At 37.4% G+C, this 25,790-nt stretch overlaps 1 protein-coding gene across 1 annotated transcript; it reads right to left on the minus strand.

The window, feature by feature from the left end:
* Positions 1-540: 540 nt before the first annotated feature.
* LOC110875649 lies at positions 541-1,182 on the minus strand. The gene has a single exon (XM_022123849.1). The coding sequence runs from the start codon at positions 1,180-1,182 to the stop codon at positions 541-543; it is 642 nt and encodes a 213-aa protein (XP_021979541.1).
* Positions 1,183-25,790: the final 24,608 nt, after the last annotated feature.

Here is a 25,790-nt window from a genome sequence, read left to right on the forward strand (position 1 = left end):
CACGAGAAACTCATAGTGTCCGTATCTAGTTCGAAACACAGTCTTCGGAACATCTTCACTTCAGACTTTTAATTGGTGATAACTAGATCTCAAATCAATAATTGAGAAGTAAGTAGCTCCTTAAAACTGATTAAACAGATCATCAATTCTCGGTAAAGGGTAGCGATTCTTAATTGTAATCTTATTCAGCCAACATATCATCAATTCTCGGCACATTCACATTGAACCGTCTTTCTTTTTGACAAATAGAATGGGAGATCCCCAGGGCGAGGAACTCGGCTGAATAAAGCCTTTCTCCAGAAGCTCTGTAAGTTGTGCCTTCATCTCCTTCATCTCAATGGGTGCCAAATGGTACGGAGCTCTGGCTATAGGAGCAGATCCAGGCAAGATATTGATTCTGAACTCGACTTGCCTATCCAGTGGCAAACCGGGTAAGTCTTCGGGGAAAACATCAGGGTACTCTGAAATGATTAGAATGTCTTCGATCTTCGGCTTCGGTTCGTCAATAGTCACATGTGCCATATAAATGACACATCCTCTTTACATGCACCTGGATGCCTTAACCAAAGATGCTTTCTCTGGAAATCCATAGTGTTGATCTCCACGAATAGTGAGTATATCACCATATGGGGATTTAATTTCGATAAGTTTCTTATCGCAGGCAATGCGGGCTTGGTTATGAGCTAACCAATCCATGCCTAAAACTATATCGAATCCCATAAGATTCGTACATAAAAGGTTAACAGGGATAGATTGGTTCTTGATGGATATAACGCATCCATCAAGAATCGTGGAAGCTATTTCTATGCTACCATCGGCCATTTGGACCTCATAAGTAATGTCAAAGGCTCTTAAGGGCAGGTTTAGAAGCTGACCAAATTTATGGTCAACGAAGCTCTTATCAGCTCTAGAATCAAATAAGGCTCTAGTAAATATATCATTTACAAGAAAGGTACCCGTAATGACATTCGTGTCTTTAGTTGCTTCCTTTGTAGTTAAATGAAAGGCTCTAGTATTCGGTTTCTTTATCTCCGCAGGATTAGCATTTCCCTCAGCTGTACGCCTGGGACAGATTGTCTTTATCTGGCCCTTCTCGGCACATTCGTAACAGACCGTATTCTTTAGGTCTACGCACTCATGGGACTTGTGGCCAGTCCTCTTGCAGATACCACAAGGTTTCATCTGCTGATCTATCCGATACTGTCCCTAGTTTCGCCTTCCACAAGTCTTGCATATAGGTATATCATCACAAGATCTATGTTAGTTCTTATTGAAACCAAACTTCCCTTTCTTAGAGTCTTGGAAGCGGTTATCCTCACGCTTCCTCTTCCCGTCAAATTCAGTTTTGACTGACCTCAATCTAACTTCATCTTGAGTCAGTGAAAGGGATAGATCCACAACGGATCTAAAAGTAGTGGGTTTGGAGGCTTTAACCATGCCTCTAATTTCTAGTTCCAATCCACCAATGAAATGCGCAATGCACTTGGATTCTTGAGTAATCAAGTATATAACCAATCTAGATAGAGAACTATAGTCGGAGACATACTTCTGACAATCCATATTCTTCATGGTGAGAGTCAAGAAATCAGACTGCACCTTTTCAACCTAATGAGGAGGGTAGTATGTTTCTTTAATCAAGTCCACAAACTTGGACCAACTCATGTTGTACAGGGACACTTTCCCCGTAGATTAAATCATGGCTTTCCACCATGTCAAAGCATCACCCTTAAAGGACTAAGATACATATTTAATAACATCTTTATCAGCACAGCCGCTGATATCGACTACAATATCCATTTCATCTAGCCACTTCATGGCATCAATAGCTTCTTTCTCCCTCGTGAAGTCTCGAGGTTTGCAAGAGATAAAGTACTTATAGGTACGCCCTTCCTTAATATTTCATGTTTCCTTTTTGGCAACACATTTGGGTTCTCTCCTCTCATTCGAGGAATAATGTGAACTTTCAGATTTATGAGTGGAAGTTGGAGGGATAGATGGGGATTTCGAATGGGTTGAGCCTGGTCCTTTAAAGTTTGCCAATAAAATAGGCCATAGCCTTGCTGACTTCCACAGTAATTAAGGACTAAAGGTTATTTCCCTCACCCTCGCAAGTAACGTGCTCAATATTGTCATGCCCGCCATCGGCACCACCAGAATTTTGGTTTGCCATGATATAGAAAATTGGACTAGATGCCAACAATAGATTTATTGCTTAGTGCAATTCATATTAACATTACATTGAATGTTAAATGGAAATAATCATTTAATGATTTGATAACATTTTAGTCGTGGTCTCATTCGACCATAAGGCTATTAGGCTTGGATATATATCCTCCACTTTTTCGGTCAGTGTGCTTCCTCATTGTCACACTGCCTAATTTTAATTTAACATTACATTGAATGTTAAATGAGAATAATCGTTAATGATTTTGATAATATTATTAACCGCGGTCTCATTGGACCATAAGGGCTATATAAGGCTTGGAGATATCTCCTCCACCTTTTCGATCAGCATGCACCATATGGTCATAACTGCCTTTAATATTTGTCATATAAGACGATAAAATGTTTCTCAAGGAAAATCATTTTAACATTACATTGAATGTTAAAACATAAATGATTATCGAATTTGATGATTTCATAATGTTATTAGCCATGGTCTCATTTGACCATTAGGGCTATAAGGCTTGGATATATCCTCCACCTTTTCGGTATGTATGTTTCCTCATTGTCACACTGCCAGAAATTTTAACATTACATTGAATGTTAAAATGGAATAATTTATGTCTTAATGGTTTGCTAATTTTATGAGCCATGGTCTCATTGAACCACTGAGGCTATGTAGGATCGATTTTGACCTGAATGAGTCGGTCGGAAGAGCTCTAGTCCGTTTCAGAGGAGGAAACAAAGAAACGGATGTGAAAAACAACTAGAAAATCACTTTAAACCTCTTGTATATTGAAATAACAGTGTTTACAATCAGAGGAAATACCGGCAGCACCTCGGTATCACTTGACCTGTTCCTTACAAATGACATCGTTTGAGATCTATTTATACTACAATCCCTATCGTTTGAAACTCTTCAAACGGACACAACCTTATTTCAAACGGCCACTACTCAAACGGTTACAACTTTTTAATCAGACTCCCTTCAAACGATTGGACCATCAAATGAAACCACCTAATTGGACCTTTCAAACGGCCACTATTTCAAACAAATGACATATACAAACGGTGAAGTCTAATTGGACCATTCATCATTTGTCTTATTTGTGATGATGCAATGATGCTGACACTATTGTGATGTCATCATCAAAGATGATGACATCATCTTTGATTCGAACCGCAACGAAACTGAGACTCGATATAAGACGAAGACGACAGATGACTGCACCAACAGACTCCCCTCAGATGTTGACGAGTCTTAAGTGTCGAGTCTTCAACGTCTTCAGTCTTTATCTGCATAGAAAAAATTAAAACTGTCAGGATCAATGCTTTTTCTACATTTGTTAAGATACTCTTCCTCATCATCCGTATCAACATCACTTCCAAGATCTGGAAATATTGGAATCCTTTTCTGACAATCCTCATTTTGATCCAGAATCCTGGTAACTAATGCCACACCTGGTTTAGTTCCACTAGGTATATACTTATCCCAGCTAAACCCCTGTGCAACAACCTCATCACTTTGGTCTATTATCCCATAATAAGCTTTCCTATTGGCTTCTTAAATCATTTTCCCATGAGCAGTTTGCGGTTCCTTTTGTTGAGGTTTTTGATCGATTTGATGAAAGATTGATTTCTGATAATAATTGCTCTTTTCTTGACTTCCAGTTGACTCTTGGTTTTTACACTCCCGTTTAAAGTGACCTTTTCCTTTACATCGGAAACAGGTAACCTTTGACTTGTCAAAACCAAGTGGAGAGGTAGCCATTCCTCGAAACTCGTCTCTGCCAGTAATCTGTTGAAATTTTTCAGCTCTCTTGCAGGCACTAGCTAAGCACCACTTTACATCCATCAGCTCAAGCTCTTCTACATCGATTTGGTCGTAATCTTCTTTTGTGAGCATTGGATTACCGATTCTTCCAGCAATCAAACTTTCATACGACTCCAACATGGCGACAAGAGATGCCATGTGTTTCTTAGCCACTTCAGGAGATAGATGTTGACCATTCTGAATGTTCAAGGTCACATTACACTGCAGATTCGTAGAATTTTGCTTCTGAGGGCTAGGTGTGTTGCTGTTTGGATCAAAGCTTGAGAATGATGAAGTAGATCCACCACTTTGAGTTGAAGTACTTGCATTTGGACTTGCAGAACCATCAGCACTAAATGCAGTACTAATCTTTGGACTTTGACTGGGAGTGGCCTCAAACTTGTTCCCTCGATAGTACAGACTGACATCTTGCTTTGCATTTGGATTTGTCATGATAGCTGTTTTCTGAATATCTAGCTCCTGTTCTTCAATCTTCTGAATGAATTGAGCCAAATTCATGCTCTCGGATTTCTCATAAGTTTCACAACCATCAAATATGTTCCCCACTTATGTTGTGGTAATGCCTCAGCTAGTTTGTCGACCCACTCATCGTCCTCTTTCTTGATATTCAACCTACCCATTTCCAATACAAGATGACAATACCTATCAATGGTCTGTTTTGTAGTTTCATGGTCGAAAGCTGTAAACATATCGAATGATTTTTTCAATAACGCCTTTTTGTTTTTGATCATATCAGCACTCCCTCTGAATTTCTGAATCAAAGCCTCCCAGATGGATCTAGCTGTTCCGTTATGTTGAAGTAACACAAAAATATCTTCTTTAACTACTTGCTGAAGAATGCTGATCATCATCTTTTCACTCGTGTATTTCAACTTGTCAGCTTCTGTAAAATCATTAAAACCCTTCTCTAATCCACGTTCATTCTTTGGTTTCTCATAATCTTTTAGCAATGAACACCATGCATCGAATTTGTAAGCTTGAACCCAGTTCTCGAATCGGTTTTTCCAACCCTGAAAATCTTCAATGTACATGAGTTTCGGTGGTTTTTGATGAGTTCCCGTCTCATTCTCATTATACAACGCTTTAGCAGCTGTTACAGGATCAACGGGTGTCGCGAACGCATTGTTGAACTCTTCAGCCATGTTTCAAGAATCAGATGATACTTCGGGAAATACCTGACAACACACAAACAAAATGATCAGATTAAAGACTTATCAATTATTAGAAATGAACTGGTACTCGAACTGATGAATATTCTGTGCGGACTGAAGGTTGACACACAGTACGGACTGCTATGACCCGGAACAAGTATGAATGATTTGACCCCTTTTCGTGCAAACTGACTGACTTTCAAATGACCTGATGAATACTTCAAACGAACTGTACAAAATTCAAACGATCTGGAATTCGTACGACCAGGAGATGATTTTAACCACTCCAAATGAAAAGATGAATTTTTCAAGCAATCCTGAACAACTCGTGTGATCTAAGGAACTCAAAGTTCCAACAACCTGAACTGGTGCGAGTAGAATTTTGTGTGGACAATTTCAAACCATGGGCCGAGATATTTAAGTGACAAATATTGACAAACAATTATATGACCGCACAATGATACTTGGGCCGCACAATGATACTTGTGCCGAGATATTTAAGTGACAAGCAATTATATGGCTGCACAATGATACTTGGGCCGAGATATTTAAGTGACAAGCAATTTCAAACCTTGGGCCGCAACTTTTGATCAAAGTGATTCACATGAATTTTGTATAAAGTACTGAAAATTATGATCACATCTTAATTCTCATTTGACCAACAATATAGTGGATCTGACAATTGGAAAGATTGGGCCGCAAATCACTAAACTGACAAATAATTCTCATTCAATTACAATGGTGGCTGACAACCTCAATACCCAATGTAATATGATTGGGCCGATGATGTATTGGGCTTCAGTAGTTCACGTGAATTGTTTTATATATCTTGTGGCCGACAAAGTCTAGAAAGATCAACACTCACATGCAATCACAAACGATATATTGTTGTTTTTTATTTAACCAAGAAGTACATGGGTCGACAATATTAATACTCAAAACAAATCTATTGGACCGATGTTATGGACTTATCTTATGCACAAAACGACAACTCTAGTGGGCTGACACCTTCACATGCAAATCTTATTATCACAAGCACGCTGATCAATGAATGGCATCACATGATATATCGTCGACAATCAACAATCCCAAATTAATTTCATAGGGCCGATTCGAAATGCTTTATCAACTACCCATGCAAAATTTTTAAAGGCTGACAATTTTATAATACCAATTGTATTTTAATTAGACCTTAATATCCACTAATGTTCACATGCAAATGTTTAATGTCTAATTTTACTTTGATTGTGTCAACAACCCAAATTCACATGTAATCTGACATGTTTGTGAATGACCTGAACAACTTTCATGTGACAATGTTTCAAACGGTGACACCCTCAAACTGGAAGGTGCTTGCTTCAAACGGTTAACCCAATTTTTCAAACGGTCAGGCAAGCCTCGTTCAAACGGTGACTCAAACGAGATGGTCAATTTTCAAACGAAAAGGATCAATTTCAAACGAGACAGACCTATGACATCAGCAATTTATCGAACACTTTCAAACGGTCAGGCAGTTTTCTATCAGTTTTAGATCGAATTTCAGTTTGAAACTTTTAAGGCTTTGTTAATTGTCAAATCCGAACACAGTGTGAAATTTGAGCAGATTTTAACCGTGAAAAATTGATCGTTTTTGAAAAGAAGGTGTAGAAGATAGATTTTCAAGCTGAATATGGCAAGAACTCCTCCTCCTGAGCTCTGATACCACTTGTAGGATCGATTTTGACCTGAATGAGTCGGTCGGAAGAGCTCTAGTCCGTTTCAGAGGCGGAAACAAAGAAACGGATGTGAAAAACAACTAGAAAATCACTTTAAACCTCTTGTATATTGAAATAATAGTGTTTACAATCAGAGGAAATACCGGCAGCACCTCGGTATCACTTGACCTGTTCCTTACAAATGACATCGTTTGAGATCTATTTATACTACAATCCCTATCGTTTGAAACTCTTCAAACGGACACAACCTTATTTCAAACGGCCACTACTCAAACGGTTACAACTTTTCAATCAGACTCCCTTCAAACGATTGGACCTTCAAATGAAACCACCTAATTGGACCTTTCAAACGGCCACTACTTCAAACAAATGACATATACAAACGGTCAAGTCTAATTGGACCATTCATCATTTGTCTTATATGTGATGATGCAATGATGATGACACTATTGTGATGTCATCATCAAAGATGATGACATAATCTTTGATTCGAACCGCAACGAAACTGAGACTCGATATAAGACGAAGACGATAGATGACTGCACCAACAGGCTATATGGTTTGGATACATATTCTCCACCTTTTTGGACAGTGTGTTTCCTCATTGTCACACTGCCTAATTATATTTTCCAATCATTCAAACCATTAAGAAGATTTTGTTGATTTTGGGCTGATCAATAAAGTTCAAATCAACTGTCGAGACGAAAGCTTGAATAAAGGTGAAAAGAATATATATAAGAAAATCCGAAAATTCTTCACAAAATTAAAGAAATTACAATACTAGTCCTCTTATGGACTTTTGAAAGGAAATTACATTACTATGTCCAAATACGAACTTTTTTGGAATTGAAATAAAAACATTATCCATAAGTGGACTTTTTGGAAAGTAAAACAAAATACAATAAAAGAAAAGAGTCTCTTTTGTCATTCTCGCTAGTCCTTTTCTTATTTCACCTTGCTTGGCGTTGGTAGTGGAGGGTTTAGTGATTGATTAAAGTTTTCTAGGTAAGGATTCATCATAAAAGTGGAACTAGCAGGTTCCAGTGATAATGAGTAGTCCAATGATAATGAGTAGTACGAGTCATGAATTTTAGACTGGCTTGTGTAAGTAAGGTTTGAAATTTTGAAATTGGGAGGTAGATAATATGGGTCGTCAATATCCATCGGTATAGGTTTGATGCCTGGTTTGAAGGTTTGTCAGTTTGGGGTTCTATTAGGGAAATATAATATTTACCATAGGGGGAAGGTAAAGAGCTCATCCTTACGCCTGGTCGTACTGACATCCTTGGTTTGGTGTGAAGCTTCCGTTGTCGCGGCTTTGTCTGGGAATTTTCCTTGAAAGGAAAACGTATGAGATCTATATTGTCGGGTTCCTTTTCGAGAAGCATCTTCCTGAAAGTTTAAAATCGATAACTATATATATATATATATATGTGTGTATGTATAATGAGAGTAGTAATCTTAGGTTAAGTCTAGACTCGGAATTTTGCTAAAGAATATGCTAATGTGATATTTGAGCTTTGACACAAAAGGCTAATGTCTAATTTGCTCAAATGTTGGCTTTGATACCAAGCTGTCACACCATGATTTTCTGGTGGGCCGGACTTTCGGTTTATGTGTGACGATTGATATAGATATTCACATTTAACACAGCAGAAGTCTTGGGGGTATAAGATAATTATTACAAAGTACAAATGTCCAGAAGTTCAAAATATTATACAGACCGAGAGTGTACTAAAGATCCACAGGCTGATCGAAATAATAAAATGATTACATAAGACTACTAGGCTTTTTGCTTGGAGTCATAAATTCCAATATACAATTACCGAGCAGCTCCAGCCTATTCCATACTTGCTAACCTGCGCTTAGTCTTTTGAAAATACGTTAGTTTTCACTGGTAAATACAATTAACCGACACATTTTGAAAACATTTTCAAAACCATTTTTATACCATTTGGTATATCATTTTCATAAATTACTTCGGACAAACTATATCTCTCATCAATACATATGGGGCCTGGAACTAAACTTCGATACCTGATCAACCGAGACACCACTTTTATCCCCATATTGGGTAAGAAAAAATATTTTATCATAGCATTAGCATCTGTTAGGTGTATGCCTACACCATGCGCTTAGGCCGTGGCCACTTGTAATTAAGTGAGCCGTGACAGGACACGATCGCATTAACCCCAACGTTTAAGGTATCAAGCATGACAGATCAAAACGGGTTATTTGGATTTTGGAAACATTGGTCATTGATCCTATACCGACCATAATAATTTACCGTATCCCAAGCCCGTATAAGGAAAATAGGCTAAGAGTATTTACCTGAGCTTTATCTTTACAATCCAAAGATAGATTTAAGCACAACCGTTAATTCAAAATAACTAACACAGGTACAATTTACTAGAGGCTCCTAGTCTGGAATGGTCGGAACTAGGATCCGTTAGAATGTTTACGGGTCTTATGCAAGTCATATGACTTGGACCAGTTAACTTATAATCAAATAGGTACGGTTCGCTAAATTAAGCGGAGACCGGATAGAATGTGGTTTGTGCCTCACGAGTACTATGACTCGTATAATATGGGTCAATCAATCATACATTCTGATTAGAACTGATTTGGAAAGGTTTTGACCCGATTCGGCTAACTTATATAAACTAGGCTATATAAGTTAACCATACGCACATAGGTGGCATCGGGTGATCTGATGGGTCTATGTCAAGTCCAATATGCCAAAGCATGTATAATATAGTGTTATAACAATTTCAAACTCAGTTGATATGTTCATTATGTTTCAAATTCATTCTATGCACAAAAGGGCATTTTGGTCATTAATTGGGCATACAAAATGGACTTGCATAAAATCTGACAAATGATATGAGCAAATGGTATAACCTCAGAGGGTTATTCCATACAATAATATGATTATAATACAACTTCAAATCAGTAGCTAACTTAGATTAAACAGGTTAGAATCGGTTACGAATCGGGCTATAAGTAGGAAATGACGGGCTAGACATGATTTAACATGTCCTAATATGTTATATAAACTGATATAATGTCAAAAATTGATGTTTTGATACTTAGAAGTTCATTAACATAATTTTCAAAAATTTGCGTTTTGACTTTTATTTAATAGAACTTTGACCCGTCATTTGACCAACTTAACGTGGTCTTCAGAAGGTGCCCTCATAGGGGATTAAAACCTACATTATTACGATCATGTAGCCATGTTCGATTCGAAAATTGGCTTGACTGAAATGGTCATCATCGAAAGTCAAAAAAAAAGTCAATTTTCTTGACTTTCGGCCATTATGTAGCCTATAAATGAAGAAAAACTAAGGGAGAATGCATACAAGTCTTCAAGGCAGAGATTAAACTCCAGAGAGGAGGCCTCTACAGATCAGAAGCACTCCAAGAAAAATAGAAAATGAAAATGAGAGGTGTAAGTCTTGAATGGCTCAAGAACACCTCTATTTATAGTTGCACAAGGATCATAAGATGATGCCAAGTGTTAGTGAGGTCTCTCAGATGTTAACTAGTGTCCATTGAGGTGTAAGAAGCTGAAGAAAGGTGGCACTTCGCGAGAGAAATGGCAGGGAGGAGCTGCTGCCGTTGCTAGCTGCATTCTGCCAGCGCACCCCTAACATACCATAGGGGTGGTGGCTTACGGTTCGTAAGGACGTTAGCGCGCCATAGTTTATTCAAATACCTTACGGTCCATAAGGCATAAGCCTTGCGGTCCGTAAGGAACTACCAGGAACAATAATTATAACAAATGCCTTACAGTCTGTAAGGCACATGTCTTGCGGTCCGTAAGGAACCTTTAGAAGCCAAAGTTTGGCATTTTGTCATATATGACCTCTCCACATCCAAACTTCCACATTTTTACATATATAGTCCCTCCTGTCCAAATAATTTGGCATATTTGAGAGTTGATTGGACATGTATTGCCATATTATTCGTTTATGAAGTTTTGAGGTGTTACAACTTTTGATTTCCAATCATCTGTTAACTTTTTAAATTGGTATGTATTAATGACTTTATGTTGGTGCACTACGTCTGTCGACTACGTCTTACATCGAGTCTTAGTGTTGTATAGGTTATACATGGCACGAAATCCTAGAAACATGTGGTTGAATAGGTTTCGCATATGTGTCAGTGTCTAGGTTTCGCTTATGTGTCAACTGTCATAGTTTCGCTTATACAGTCATTAGAATAGTTCCGCTTATGAGGTAAATGAGGTAGTTCCGCTTATACGTACATGTACGTATAAGCGAAACATGCTCATCTATATATAGGGGGCTGTTCAAGCGAAACTAGACACATAGTTGTAGGTGTATTCTTCCGGTGAGCCATGAAGTGCTGCCGAAGTGCTGTCAGAGTCTGTAAACGTTATCAAGATCAATAAAACAACAATTATAAGTGAATCCGGCTGAAATCGCACTAAATCATTAGTTTCCGCCTCTTGATTTGGATAGGAATTCTTCTGATCGACTCAAACAAGGCCGAACGCGATCCTACAAGTGGTATCAGAGCTCAGGAGGAGGAGTTCTTGCCATTTCAGCTGCATTTCATCTGTTTTTCTACACTTTCTTCAAATTTTTAAAATTTTTCACGGTAAAACCAGCTCAATTTCACACACCGCACTCGGAATCATGTATTAGTAAACCCTTGAAAGTTTCAGATTTAAAATCGACCTAGAAAGTAGAATTTTTGAGGTTTCGCTTATTCGTGCACGTTCAAAAAGTGACATCAGCAGATAGTTTCACTTGAAGGAAAAGGATAGTTTCGCTTTTGTGGACGAAAATGTCAGTAGTTTCGCTTCAGTGACAGTATAGTTTCGCTCCAAGGAACATATTAGTTTCGCTTTTCTGCACAATTCAGAGGTTCCGCTTTTTTGAACTGTGTAGTTCCGCTTGAACAGACATCAGATAGATCCGCTTGAACAAACAATTTGTAGTTCCGCTCGAAAGGTTCGCTTATAGGGACTAAATTGTTGAGGGTTCGCTCAAGAGTTCCGCTTATTTGACACTTTGGAGGTTCCGCTCTTTTGACCAATCAAGAGTTCCGCTTATAAGACAGTTTGAAGTTAGTGTTTCGCTTCAAAGGTCAACTTTGCCTAAATTTGGAATTTTTTTGTGAACTTTGGACAATCGAACAATGGACACTGAATTCTATAATGCCTTTACTAGCCCGATCTTTATTACTCAGAATGCTTTGATTGATAATGAAACCGAAACGTCTCAGAAACCGCCTAAACTAATGGATATTGATGATTATAATGTGTGGTCTGAACGGTTTGGAAACTGGGTCGAGGCTTATTATCTAGATGCCTGGGAACACACTGAAGAACCATATGTTAGACCCGTTACAAATGGTGTGCAGCAAACAATTCAAGAAATGAGTACTGAAAATAAAAAGAAATATCGAGATGAGAAATTGATGGTGAGTTTGCTTCAGTAAGCGATAAAAGAAGATATCTTGATATTGCTTCAACATGATGGAACTGCTTATTCAATCTGGATAGAATTGGAAGCAAAATTTGTTGGAAGTGATGATATGCTCAAAAATAAGATGTCTCTCACGAAGAAAGAATTCGATTTATTCCGTGGTTTGAATACTGAAAACACCAAGCAGATAATTGACAGATATTGTAACTTGGTGAGAAATATGACAAAACTTGGAATTAAGAAAGATACCTACGAATTGATTGAAAAACTTGCAGATGCGCTACCACATGAAACATGGGGAACGTTTCTGATGATGCTGAGATCCAACAGAAAAGATTACAAGAATATGACACTGGGAGATTTCATCAAACACCTGGAAGCTCAAGAGATGGAGCAGAGGAAGATAGCCAGGATGAAGAATTACGATGGAGAACAAGACATCAGCTTATACTACAAGAGTGGTGTTCCTGGAACGACAAGTCATTCTCCAAAAATTGAAACCGCATTCAGTGTTAAAGATTCTTCTGAAAAGAAGTCATCCCAAGGATCAAGCAGCACAAGATTTTCATCATTCGATCCAAACATTTCTGTAACAAAGAATGGAAGAAAACTTCAGTGCAATATTGTTCTTAGTATTGAAAATGATCAAGATTACACTGAAGAGATTGCTAAAAATCAAATGTCTTTGTTGGGAATGGTTCTTGAGTCTTATAGTAGTTTTGTGGCCGGAAAGATCGGTAATCCAATGCTCACGAAAGAGGATTACGATCAAATTGATGCGGAGGAGATGGAATTAATGGACATAAAATGGTGCATGGCTAGTGTGATGAGACGAGCTGAGAAGTTTAAACAAATTACAGGAAGAGATGATTTCCGTGATGCAAATGTTTCAACTTTAGGCTTTGATAAATCTAAAGTTAGGTGTTTTCGTTGCAGGGAAAAGGGGCATTTCAAGAGGGAGTGCAAAAATCGTGAAGCTACTGGAGCCCAAAATCCTTTTGGAAACAACGATTATCACAAAAAGGCGATTTATCATCAAGTCACACCACCAGCACAGCATCAGGCACAAACTGCACATGGGAGAGATGTGACTGACGGGTCAAAAAGAGCATATCTAAGCAAATACGAAAACTTTTCATGGGATAAATATATTCCAACAAACAGCAAAGTATGTTTGGCAGAACAAGATGATGAAAAGGTGGCTGGAGGTTTCTGTTGGGACGATTTTTGCCCAGATCAAGATCTCATGGCCAAAGAGATGTCCAAAAACACTTCAAATGTTAATGCTTTCATTGCTAATGCTTATGATTTGAAATGTGCAGAAAGAAGCAGAAAAGTCATAGAAGCTGCTGAAGCAAGACGGAGAAAGCTTGAAGAAGAGGAAGAAGAGGAAGAGAGATTAAAAGCTGAAGCTAAAGCTGAGAAAAAGAGAAGAGCTGAATTTTTACGATCAAACAGAACAGTCAAAGAGGTTCCTAAATTTGAAGTTAAAGTTGATGTTGAACCTGTCAAAGTTCCTGAAAAGTGCATGAATTGTGATTCTTTAATCAAGCAGAACAATGAGTTGCTGCATAACATAAACAGATTGAAAGAATCCTATGATACAATGAACAGAGAAATCAACAAGTATACTGATTCGAGTGGTGAACAAGCTGTGGCAATGAATACACTGAAGATAGCGTACCTGAGACAGCTTGATGATGCAAATTTTCATATAAAGAAATGTGCTGATCTGGAATTAGAGTTAGCAACACAAAAGATAGAAACTGAGAAAGTTAAAAAATTATTAGAAAGTTACTCATGTTCTACTTTTGTTGTTGACAGGATTTATCCGGTTGTGGAGAATTTGAAGACGTTTGAAGAAGTGAAGACGTCCGAAGAAAAGAAATCTGTGACAAAAGACGAAGAAAAAGTGAAGACTTCTGGTAAGAAATCAAGTGTGGTCTACAATAGATGTCCGCCTCCGGTCGAAAATGGATATTCACCTCGAAATCCAAATTCCGAGAGAGTTGAAAAAGCAATAAACTTAGAATGGGAGTCTGGGCCATCGGATAACTTGCTAGAAAATATTGATGTCACGTACACGTCATCCGACACTGATCATGAGTCAAAGTTGATAAAAAGTGTGGTCGATCAGGTGTTAGATAACGATGACAGTGAGGAGTCCAAACCCGAGTCAAAGTCTGGGTCCAATGCGTCAAAGCCAACATTCAAAAAGGACAAACAGGTTTATGATAAAGAGTTTTTGATGTCAAAATCTAATTTGAATGATGACTCATTCAAAGTGGCTTATACTTTGAAAGATTCTGACAAATTATATTCTGATGATGCTTTTCCAATAAGAAGTGTCAGACTTGAAATGATTCAAAAGGTTTTCAAAATAACAGAAATTAATATTTCTGAAATAAAAGATTTAAATCTTATCGGAAAAACTAAACAATACACTTCAAGAGAACAACAAAGAATTAACAAGAAAATGGGTTACAATTGTGGTTTTGTTCCACCGAAAAACTATAAAAATGAAAAAATGTATAAACCAAAAACTATGTTTGTTTCAGGGAAAACAACAGAAGCTGAAAAAGAACAATCATTCAGAAAGCAGACAAATCGGGAATTCCTTGCCAAGAAGCAAGAAGAACTGAAGAAGAATGATGTTCCAAAGAGGATTGAAAAGAGAACCTGTTTTCAGTGTAAAACTGTTGGTCATGTTGCAAAGAATTGTCAAAAGACATTCAAGCCAAAACAGGAAGTCTCTGGTAAAATGAAAGAAAAGGTTGTCGAGAAGACTGAACTGTCAACTCGGAAGTTTACTGGCTTTGAAAATTCAATTTTTGAAAAAGGAGAATGTTCAAAGAGTGCTTCAAGAAGAAAAGAAAATGTAATAAATCAAAACTGGGTTGTGAAAAGTTCAGGTAACAATTCTGGTGATGAATCTGATTCCACAAAATCAGAGGAGCTACGTGTTGAGAAAAAGGTTGATAGAAAAGTTCCAACTATGAACGATGAAAATTTTCCACCGTTGCGTGCTGAAAATTTTATGAAGAAAGTTGGAAAAGTTGAAATTTCAAATCAATTTTATTCTGATAAGAAGAAATTTGATGTTGAAAAGACTTTCAACGGAAATGTGAAACACATTTTTGGCAAAATGGTCAATGGTAAGGCCAAAGGTGTTAAAGAATTTTATGCTGCCAAAAGAGGGGTTCAGAAGTCCGTTAAAAGTAAAGATGAAGAAGTTGTTACACCCAAGGAAGGTCAGGCTTGGGTGGATATATTTTTCAAAGAGTAAAAACCTGACTTCCCGGAGATCCCAAGTTGGTAATTGTGGATCAGGAATCGGCATCATTTTTTATCATGTTTGTATAATGTGTTTGAAAAGTTTTTGCAGGACTTGCCGGAACTCCCAGGTTTGTAAGCGAGGAGTAGGAATCGGCACCTTGAGAATTCAACCAACAGATGGTAATTGGTTGAAAAACAGGTTTGAAGATTTGTTTATGCATATCTGCATATGGTAAATCAAGGACATTAATTTGTACTTGAATTTTTCCTATAAGTGGTTGATAGATAATATGATGAACCACATCCCCGAATTTGTTAATTGACAAACCTACAAGTGGTAAAATCCATCAAACTTATTTTCCGGAAAAACCATTTTTGATTGAAACAAACTTGACTGTTTTGAAATCATTATGGGAAAATAGTTTGTTGTGAGGGGGAGTTCTGATTGTTTAAGCCAAACGGATGGAAATTTGAAGCGATTCGATATCAGTTGTCACGTTCTATATAGTTTGTTTTCAATTTTCTTTAGATGTATTTGAATTTTAGGGGGAGTAAGAAATTTTAGAAAATCCAAAAACATTAGAAAATTTGAAAAAGCCAAAAACATGATAAAACTGAAAAATGAGTTTTTGTTGCATAAAAGAGGAAATGATAGTACATCAGTGGACTATCGCGACATGCTAAAGAAATGTAAAGTCAAAATGTGATAAATAATCTTACTGTGGATGTGTCAGTAGGTTTTCGCACATTTAGTAAACTGTAAAGAGATATAAACCTAAATTTCAAACTTGCTTATTCCGTGGGTTAACAAAACTGCTTGGATATATAGGTAACCCCTGAAATCTTGTTTGTAAGGTCTCTTATTCTGAGATACTAGGTCTTTATACTCAGTGATATCTGGGGTATTATCCCGGGACTTCTGCTGTAAGAAAATACTGACCTAGTCCCCGGATAATGCTTTCTGCAAAAAGCTTTTAAATATAAGCTCGCCCTCAGCATGCTGATGAAACAATAAAATTGATAGTCGCTGCTGTTGTAATTAAAAGATCCTCTAAAGGGGACACACCAAAATTCGAAGCCGTCATCTCTCTGCGTATACGGAAGTATCGACCTGAGCTCTCACGGCCCTCGCACATAACCCCTTTACAGATATCATCTGTGGTATACTCACCTGTAAACTGAATATTGGGATCTGGATACGGGAGTATATTCAAGTAGTGGGACACACGGATAAGTTTTAGTATCTAAGACACTAATCGAGTATCTCGAAATAGTTGAAATCTGTGTGAAAATTTAAGAGGACAAACATACTGACAATCTAGGTAAATTGTTTAGAGCTTAAAATGTAATCAAGCTTAACGGTGTTGATGATATGTCTCAGAAACTGATATGATCCTCTTGCATGAACTCACAAAAATATTGTCTGTAAATATTTCATTTATGCATTGTTTCGTATTTTTACAGGTGGTGTTAGTTACTTTCTTCCAGATAATCCAAAAAGATTTTAATGTGTTTTAGCATAATTTTTTTGTAAAATGCAAAAAGATTTTCGACAACTGGTGTTGAGAAGCTGATTTTCGAAATTCAAAGTGTTAAACATGAAGAACAGGTTTGGGAGAGAGTAAGTGATGTTGTTAAGTTTGTTTGAAAAGAGCCAGTAAAAGTTCTTGTATGCAAAATCATTACTGTAATTTACCAACATAGTTTCTAAATTGTTGAAAAGATTTAATCTTTGAAGAAACTTATGTTTGGGTAGAGATTGTGCAGGAAAATATTTGCCAGGTGATGATTCTGTGATGAAATAGAGCCAGGTATCCATCTTGAAGATAAATTTTGAAGCTGTGAATTCCAGACTACGATCCCAGCAGATTGAGAGGGAGAGTCTGAAGACACCGTGTCAACATTCAAGAGAGAGGAGTTTGTTGATAATGAAGATAGAGATTGAGGATTCTTGCAATGACAAATACTTCAGAGGAAGATTGAAGACTGATAAAGACTGTAGATTGACAATCGAAGACTCGAAGACTCCATCAACATCCGAGGGGGAGTGTGTTGGTGCACTACATCTGTCGACTACGTCTTACATCGAGTCTTAGTGTTGTATAGGTTAGACATGGCACGAAATCCAAGAAACATGTGGTTGAATAGGTTTCGCTTATGTGTCAGTATCTAGGTTTCGCTTATGTGTCAACTGTCATAGTTTCGCTTATACGGTCATTAGAATAGTTCCGCTTATGAGGTAAATGAGGTAGTTCCGCTTATACGTACATGTACGTATAAGCGAAACCTGCTCATCTATATATAGGGGGTTGTTCAAGCGAAACTAGACACATATTTGTAGGTGTATTCTTCCGGTGAGCCACGAAGTGCTGCCAAAGTGCTGTCAGAGTCTGTAAACGTTATCAAGATCAATAAAACAGCATTTATAAGTGAATCCGGCTGAAATCGCACCAAATCATTAGTTTCCGCCTCTTGATTTGGATAGGAATTCTTCTGATCGACTCAAACAGGGCCGAACGCGATCCTACACTTTAATAACTAGTATTTTATATTGAAAGTGAGGGTAGCATTGCTTCCAAAAGAGGGACATGCCCCTATAACTAATATAATCTCTTAAAAACCCAAAGTGCGAAAATCATCAATGGATACATAAAGGATGAGTCGGAACCAAGTGATTTTATCCTGTCTATCTGTTTCTTTATTTATTTAGTTTCTTTATTTTACTTATTAAAAATCTTTGCTCAAAATTTAATTAGATTAGATGTCGACGATATTCTAGTATTAAAAGCTCTTGTGTCCTTAGAAGACTTCGGTATCTTACCATCACTATACTACGCCAACGATGGGTGCACTTGCCCTAGCGTTTTGTAGAGAGTGACAGTGTTATATCGTGTTTTATAAATTTAAAACATGATAAAAGAGTGAAAAGTACTTAAAATATAACAAAAATCAAATGCACTCCAACACACGTCAACTCCATCACAGTGCCCCACAACACTAATAACACCAAAAGATCATAAGCATGTATGAATAGATATGGCATTGTTTTGAATGCATAGTCTTTGAATTGAAACTGTATGAAGTGAAATATGTTTTCTTGGAACCTTTGAGACCATCGTATACCACAACGTGAAAGTGAAGGGATTGAAACTATTAAGATTTGAAGATTACAGACCAAGACCTACCCGATCAGTCGACAATCACTGGTGACACACTTTGCGTCACCACGAAGGTGTCAAGAGTGTAGATTCCAGATCAAGACTCGGTTGATCAGGCGACAGTCACTGGCAACAATCTAGTGTCGCTAGGTATTTGATCATTGTTTAGTGTCTACTTATACCGGTGACATTTGAGTGTCACCGATGCACATACTGGTGACATTTCAGAGTCGCTGGTGCATCTGGGATTGAATATGGTGCGAGACTGATGTAGCTGTCGTGGGCTAATAAAAAACCAACATTTTTTTACTTAATATACAAGTATGAGTAAGTAATGTCATATCCACAGGGAATTTGTGGTCAGTGTTTAGCAATTTAACTAGAGAATTACAATTATCTAAATTGGGGGTTTGTTTGTTTGTTTGAGAAAAAACAAAATTTATCAAAAAAAGAGTTATCAGAATGAGAAGAAGTAACCCCCACCCGGAATCCCGATTACTAGTTTAACAAAAAAAACTACAAAATGTTTCACAAAGATCAACGCTAGTGGTTTAAGTTACCAGTTAATAAGAATCATAAACAAAGTAATTGTGCAAAACATAACAATCAATCATCCTAGGGAAGTCACATGATGTTTAGCCTCGCAGAGTAGTCATCATAGCTTCAATTCTTGATTCGGTATGATTAAACATGAAGAAACATGATGAACAGGGTAAGAGATCTCTGAAAATCACCTAGGAGGAGCTCTGGATTCGTAAAAAAAAAGGCTGAGAATGGAATGGAAATGAACGGATGCGATTTTAGGTTAAAACCTAAAAATTTTCCCATCAAGCCCTGTCACGCCAAACGACAGGGACCTATTGCTTCTTCACGTGGCGCGAAGAAGATGGATTTGACTTTCGTTGACTGTGGCTTTGTCACGCTACACGGAAATTCTTTATGTCTCTTTCGCGTGGCGTGAAGGAGAGTGATTTCCAGAACTTGTACTCCAGCTTCCGTGTCGACCCGCCAAGTCCGTTTTTTCTACTTGGATGTTCTATTCCTTATTTAGCCCCTCTTAAGAATGAAAAACCCGAAACATCATAAGTGCACATACCGCTACGAAACAACGTGTCTAATGGACTAACACATATACAAAATAAAATGTGTTTTCACAAACACATTACATCCCCACACTTATCCTTTTTTGTCTCAAAAAAATTATCTGCAATGAAATCACAATCAGAAACAATGGCTTTCAATATATTCAGTTATTTTATTAACAAGCATGGGCGCAGCTTCCTTGGGGAGGGAGGGGGCGCCTGCTCCCCCCCCCCCACCCGAACTTTTCGACGCGTAGTGTTATGAACAGTACCTTCGTATAGAAATTTTTAGGTATATACGTTGTCGCCCCCCCCCCCCCCCCCCGGAATTGGGAAAAATCGACCCCCCGAGCTTCGCCAATGTTAACAAGTCTAGTCACATGTTAACCAAGATTGCGGGTATATGATCTACCTAACCCAACCACTAGTTTTCAAGCCCTTATTCACAATCTGTTAAGTTCATGTGCATTATTCATCTATGGGTCTTACACCTAAAAGTCCACAACGCTACTTAGTCCCACTTCAACCTTATGAGATTAAAAGATATTATCTATCGTTTTATATAAAAAACTTTAATGCACTTCCGATTAAATTTATGATAGATAATGGATGATATTATGAGCTTCGACATGCTTTCGCTTATGTTAGCTTAGTGGGCATATCCCACCCGAGTCACCATTCCATTGGTTAATGCCATAAGCTTCACATATTTATATTATTATAACTCCACCTAGCTGGTATACCCCTCCCCAGTCACCATCCCAGTGGTTAATACCATAGGCTTCGTTATTACACATCTTGCTCAGGTAAATGATTGAATGGAATATATTTTTTTCAGACACCACATATTTGCCATTTAACCGGAATACTTGTAGGCTTTTATTTATAACGGTACCCCTTATTCTCTCAACAGTTTCAGTTTTGCTATAGCTCCCAAGGACCCACGGGACTCATAATATTTAAGTATATTGTATCAATACTAAGGAACTTTTCAACCGGGTGTGCCTACCGACCTATCCTAATCAAAAGCCAACGATCCGATTTCACCAATCATCTTCCATTTTTGTGCAAAAACACTTACGAGACATTTTCAAATTTTTGAATTTAATAAAAATGAAACTAACACACAAACTAGACACTAGTTTTCACTCCCCATACTTAATTTCTTCATTGTCCTAAACGGAGAGACAAACTACGTACCTACGACATGAACTTTGACATGAAAAAGAGAATAGATATAGAAAAGAAAAATACGACAACAAAAAATGGACCGGACTCCTCCTGATTATGCGCAGTTAAATCCTCATAAGTCTCGTTCCATGCCTTCCAGTGTGGTGGGATCCTCCAAGCAAAGTTCCGAGCAAGTAACACGAACTAATCAAAGATATTTATTGCACCACCTCAGCATTATAAATGTGTCACATAAACCAGGGGGCTTTATTCCCTCATGCGAATAAAACCCATGATATGAATTAAATCACCCTCAATCATTTTTTTTTTAATTTTTATACTATGTAAAACAATTAAATAATAAAATACCATCTAAACAACTAAAACACTACAAACCAAAATTAAAAAAATGTACAAAACCCAAATAATAAAAAAACTAATGCTACTCGTCTTCGTCGTCACTCTTATTATATCGATTAATAGCGGCTAAATATATAATAGTAACAATGCTAATAATAGGAAATAGTAATAAAATATATTAATAATAACAATAGTAATTATAATAAAGGTAAAATAAAATAAAAATTATACATCACAGAAATAGTCAAAACTATCTCTGCACGTGTGTGACGACATTCTTAAATACTTGTCCAAAGCTGTGCGATAGAGAGAATTTGACTTTACCTCGTGTCTCTTTGTTTGAAAGATGTATGTTTCCGCTCTAAATCACCAATAATTCATAAAAAAAAAAAAAAAAAAAAAAAAGAACGGCGGATCATATGAAAGCATCGTCGAAATTGCTCATCATTGTACAATGGATTGTCAGCAAAATAATCACTCACCAAACACTTGTGAGCACCAATCTGATCTCGTTAAAGATGCGATTGTCTAGTTCCTGGTAGTTGTGACGATTCGGGTTCGTCTTTTAAAAATTGAACGGCCTCTTGGGCCCTAAGCGAGTCATCAAGCATACCCGAGTTGGTTGGAGAGTCGGATGACGTTTTGTGAGAGTATGTTTGAAAGAGTAATTGAATAGTGAATTCTCAACATATACAAAAACAACTTGCTTACGTCATCGTGTAATAGTATTGTTAAGTGGTTGGCCACTTTTGGCGGCCACTTTGACTTTTTTTTTTCTTTTTTCATATAATAGTTATTTATAGGTGATGCCAAATTACAATTTTATCCCAGGTGTAAAATTACGATTTCGCCCTCGATTCAAAATAAAATTTTGCTTTTGCCCCTTGCTTAAATTTACGATTTTGCCCTCAGTTAAAAAATACAATTTTGCCCCCGGTTCAAAATAAAAATATGGTTTTGCCCTCAGCTAAAAGTTCTGACAAGTTACGATTTGGTTCCCAGTTTAAAATTACGATTTTGCCCCCAGCTAAAAATTACGATTTTGCCCGCAGCTAAAATATTACGATTTTGCCCCCATTTCAAAATAAAAAAAATGGTTTTGCCCTCAGTTAAAAATATTATTTTACCTCCATTTTAAAATTACGATTTTACCTCCGCTAAAAATTGCAATCTTGGCATCGTTTTTTTTTTTCCTTTGGCAAAACCATGGTAGTGTTTTATTTTTCTTTGTTGATTTAATTTTGTTTTTATTCATGCCAAACAGCTACCTAGCACTCGCTAATTGGTCCTAACAAATTATTGTTTTGCCCCCAACTCTAAGTTACACGCTTGTCATCGTTTTAGTTAATTTTTTTTTATCATAACTATGGTACTGTTTTTCTTTAATTGGTTAACTTGATGTGTGTTTTTTATATCGTGTTATACGTAGCATGTACAACTAACCGACATAAAGGCGTACATGTTATTAACCTAAGAAATACTCGGTTTAGCGCCCCGCAACGCGGGCGGCGCATAACTCTAGCTGCCTAACACTGGCTCATTAGTCCTGAAAAATTACAGTTTTGCCCTGAGCCAAAAACTACGGTCTTATCATCGTTTTTTTTCATAGCAAAATTATAATAGTCTTTTTTTAATTGATTGAGAATTATTCGGCCATTACTCCGCAACGCGGGCAAGGCATCTACTAGTTGTGTGTATATACATCAAGTGATTGAATAGGTGAATTTTGAGTGTATATATAAGAGTTTTTTTAAATGAGTTTTTTTAAATGAATTTTTTTAAGGAAACTAGTTGTTGTCAACGGCTAGTTTAGAATGTGGCCCATCATACTTGTTCGTTAATCCACGCCGTTGCAACCACGATGGACCAATAGCGCCCGTGCAATGACGCCCTATACCACCCTGCCTAAACGTGTTTATAAATCAACAATTATTCATGTGAAATAAACAATATAAAATCATGAAATTTTAATTAACAAAGTAAATAAAATGATTTGTCTGGAAAGGAAGCAGAGTTAAATTCGTAATTTACATTATAGAAAATGAAAGGGCACAAACCCAATAGAATAGATTGCATTATGAGTTGGAGTGTAAAAAATACTCCTCTCACATACTTACAGGTAATAAGACTCGTACAGGGTTCCTATTTTTCTCTCACAAGGGCCGGCTCAAGCCTAATTATTTTAAAATTAGGGCTTTGAGCCTCCAAATTTTTAGGGCCTCGTCATTTTAAAAAATATACAGTTTTCTCTCTATTTTTTTCATAAAGTCGGATTATATCTTTTAATAATTATCAACATTTAAGGCCTATCTTTCATTATAAAAAATATTTTTCTTAATTATTTTTCCTAATTTATGTATTATTTACTTAATTATTTTTTCTATTTTTTTATACAAATCCAATGCTATTGTTTTGGTCAAAAATCACACAAGGATAATGTAACCAAACTTTATGTAAACGGGGTATGATGCTTGGTTAACTATGAAAGTAAAGGTTCACTTCTGTGATAAAGATGCAAAGACACAATGATTTATACGAGGAAAAAGCCCTTGATCAATGAATGATCTCCGGCATAAAAAACCTCGGGTGATGGCAACTACCGATCACCAAACTTCAATATAACAAAAATATGATTACAACTTTGGATGATAATGAGCTGAGTACAAGGATCACTATTGCTTTTGGTGTCTAAGTGTGTGAGAGTTGCGTTGTATGTTCGTGTGTGTTCTTCCGAATGAAGAAGGGTGGTACTTATACGTGTGTAGGTGACTTATTTTAGGTAAAAGGACTAATTATCAGCTCATTACCCCTTTAGAAATAAAGACAATCTAGCCTAAATTGCAGCCCATGAATCAAGCCATGTTTCCATATCCTGTGCAACGTCCTTCTTCAATTAAGCTCTTGCCATATTTGTGAAGACGCGTCCCTGGATCATGATGTCTAGAGCATATCCTGCTAGATGGTCCTGCAAAACAATATTGTATTAAGCGGAAGTGGCCGTTAGTATGAGGATCACCATAATGTCCCATGATCCTGATCCTGGAGTCCTGCCGAGGATCACTGTCTGCCAAAGAAATAAGGATCACTGGTTAGGATCATGTGTAAGGATCACCTATAACAAAAATCCAGCCCTAACAATTGCCCCCAAAATATAAGGAGTTAATTGTAAATAGACGAGTTATATTTTGTTTCGATCCTATCTCTAACGGGCGACTCCAAGAAACTAGCCGTTATATTCGGACTAGCCGTTGTGATCATTACGTCAGAGATGTGACAATCCTGCAGATCATGATTATAAATAAGAGATAGGGTGAGGATCAGTTTGTATTTAAATTCGAGATACACTCCCTTTATATTCTTCACCGAAGATCGATCAGGTACTCTCCTCTTCTCTTCTTCTTCTCTCTACTCTCTTTGCTCTGTTTTCCGTTTCTACTTTGTTTCTGTTCCAAACATGTTGCTCCGGAATTCTCCGCACAAGGATTCCAAGAAGGGTAGTCCCTTAAAAAGCCAGGGGATTATCAAGGATTCTCCTACGGAGAGGTGTTGCTTTAGTGATGCTCACGTAGACAAAATTCGTCATTGTTTTCCGGCGAATGCCGTTTTTAAATCCTTTGATCCTACTGCTTTGAGCGACTTTGTCTCGGATGTCTGGGTGGCTTTTCCTGCTACCCCGTTTGCTATAGGGTACTCGTATCCTTTTCCAGACTTTACCCAGTCTTTCTTTTCCTTAACCGGCATCTCTTACATCCAAGCTATGCCGATGATCTGGAGGGTTCTTTATACCTTCGAGAGGATCATCGAGCAGGAAGGGATTGATCTGGGGATGGCGGAGTTAGCTGAGTTTTATGATCTCACCACCTTCGGTTCTCACCGATATTTGTTGAAACGGAAAGCTGGGGAGGATCACCCAATCTTCAAAGTTACCAAGAATGATACAAACTGGAAACGTCGGTTTTTCTTTGTTAAGAGGGATTCCATCCCGGATGGGAAGGATCTGCCCAAGGAATGGGCCACTCATGGTAGGGTAGAGGATCCTCGAAGGATCACTATCAGTCCTGTCTCATATGATGAGGATCACTGATGTCTTTTTTCCTTTGTCTTTTATGCAGCTATTTCCATTGCTCGTCTGAAATTAACCCCCGCTGCAAAAGAGAGAGTGTTAGCTTTTAAAAAGCTTGATCCTGAAGTTAGAAGCTTCCAAATCACTATCCAAGATTCTCAAGAGATATCCTCTGCATCTGCCACAATGTCAAGTAAGTATCCTTATAGAAAATAAGTTTTATGTTAAAGTATTTAATTTAACAAGGGAACTTATCTTGTTTTTGAATTGTGTAGGTGCTGGAAAATCTGCCAGGTCTGTTAAATCTGCCTCCAAATTTGGGATAAGTGATCTTGCCAATGTCACGTCTTCAAAGAAGA

This window comes from Helianthus annuus, chromosome 3 (assembly GCF_002127325.2).
Source record: "Helianthus annuus cultivar XRQ/B chromosome 3, HanXRQr2.0-SUNRISE, whole genome shotgun sequence".
NCBI lineage: Eukaryota > Viridiplantae > Streptophyta > Magnoliopsida > Asterales > Asteraceae > Helianthus > Helianthus annuus.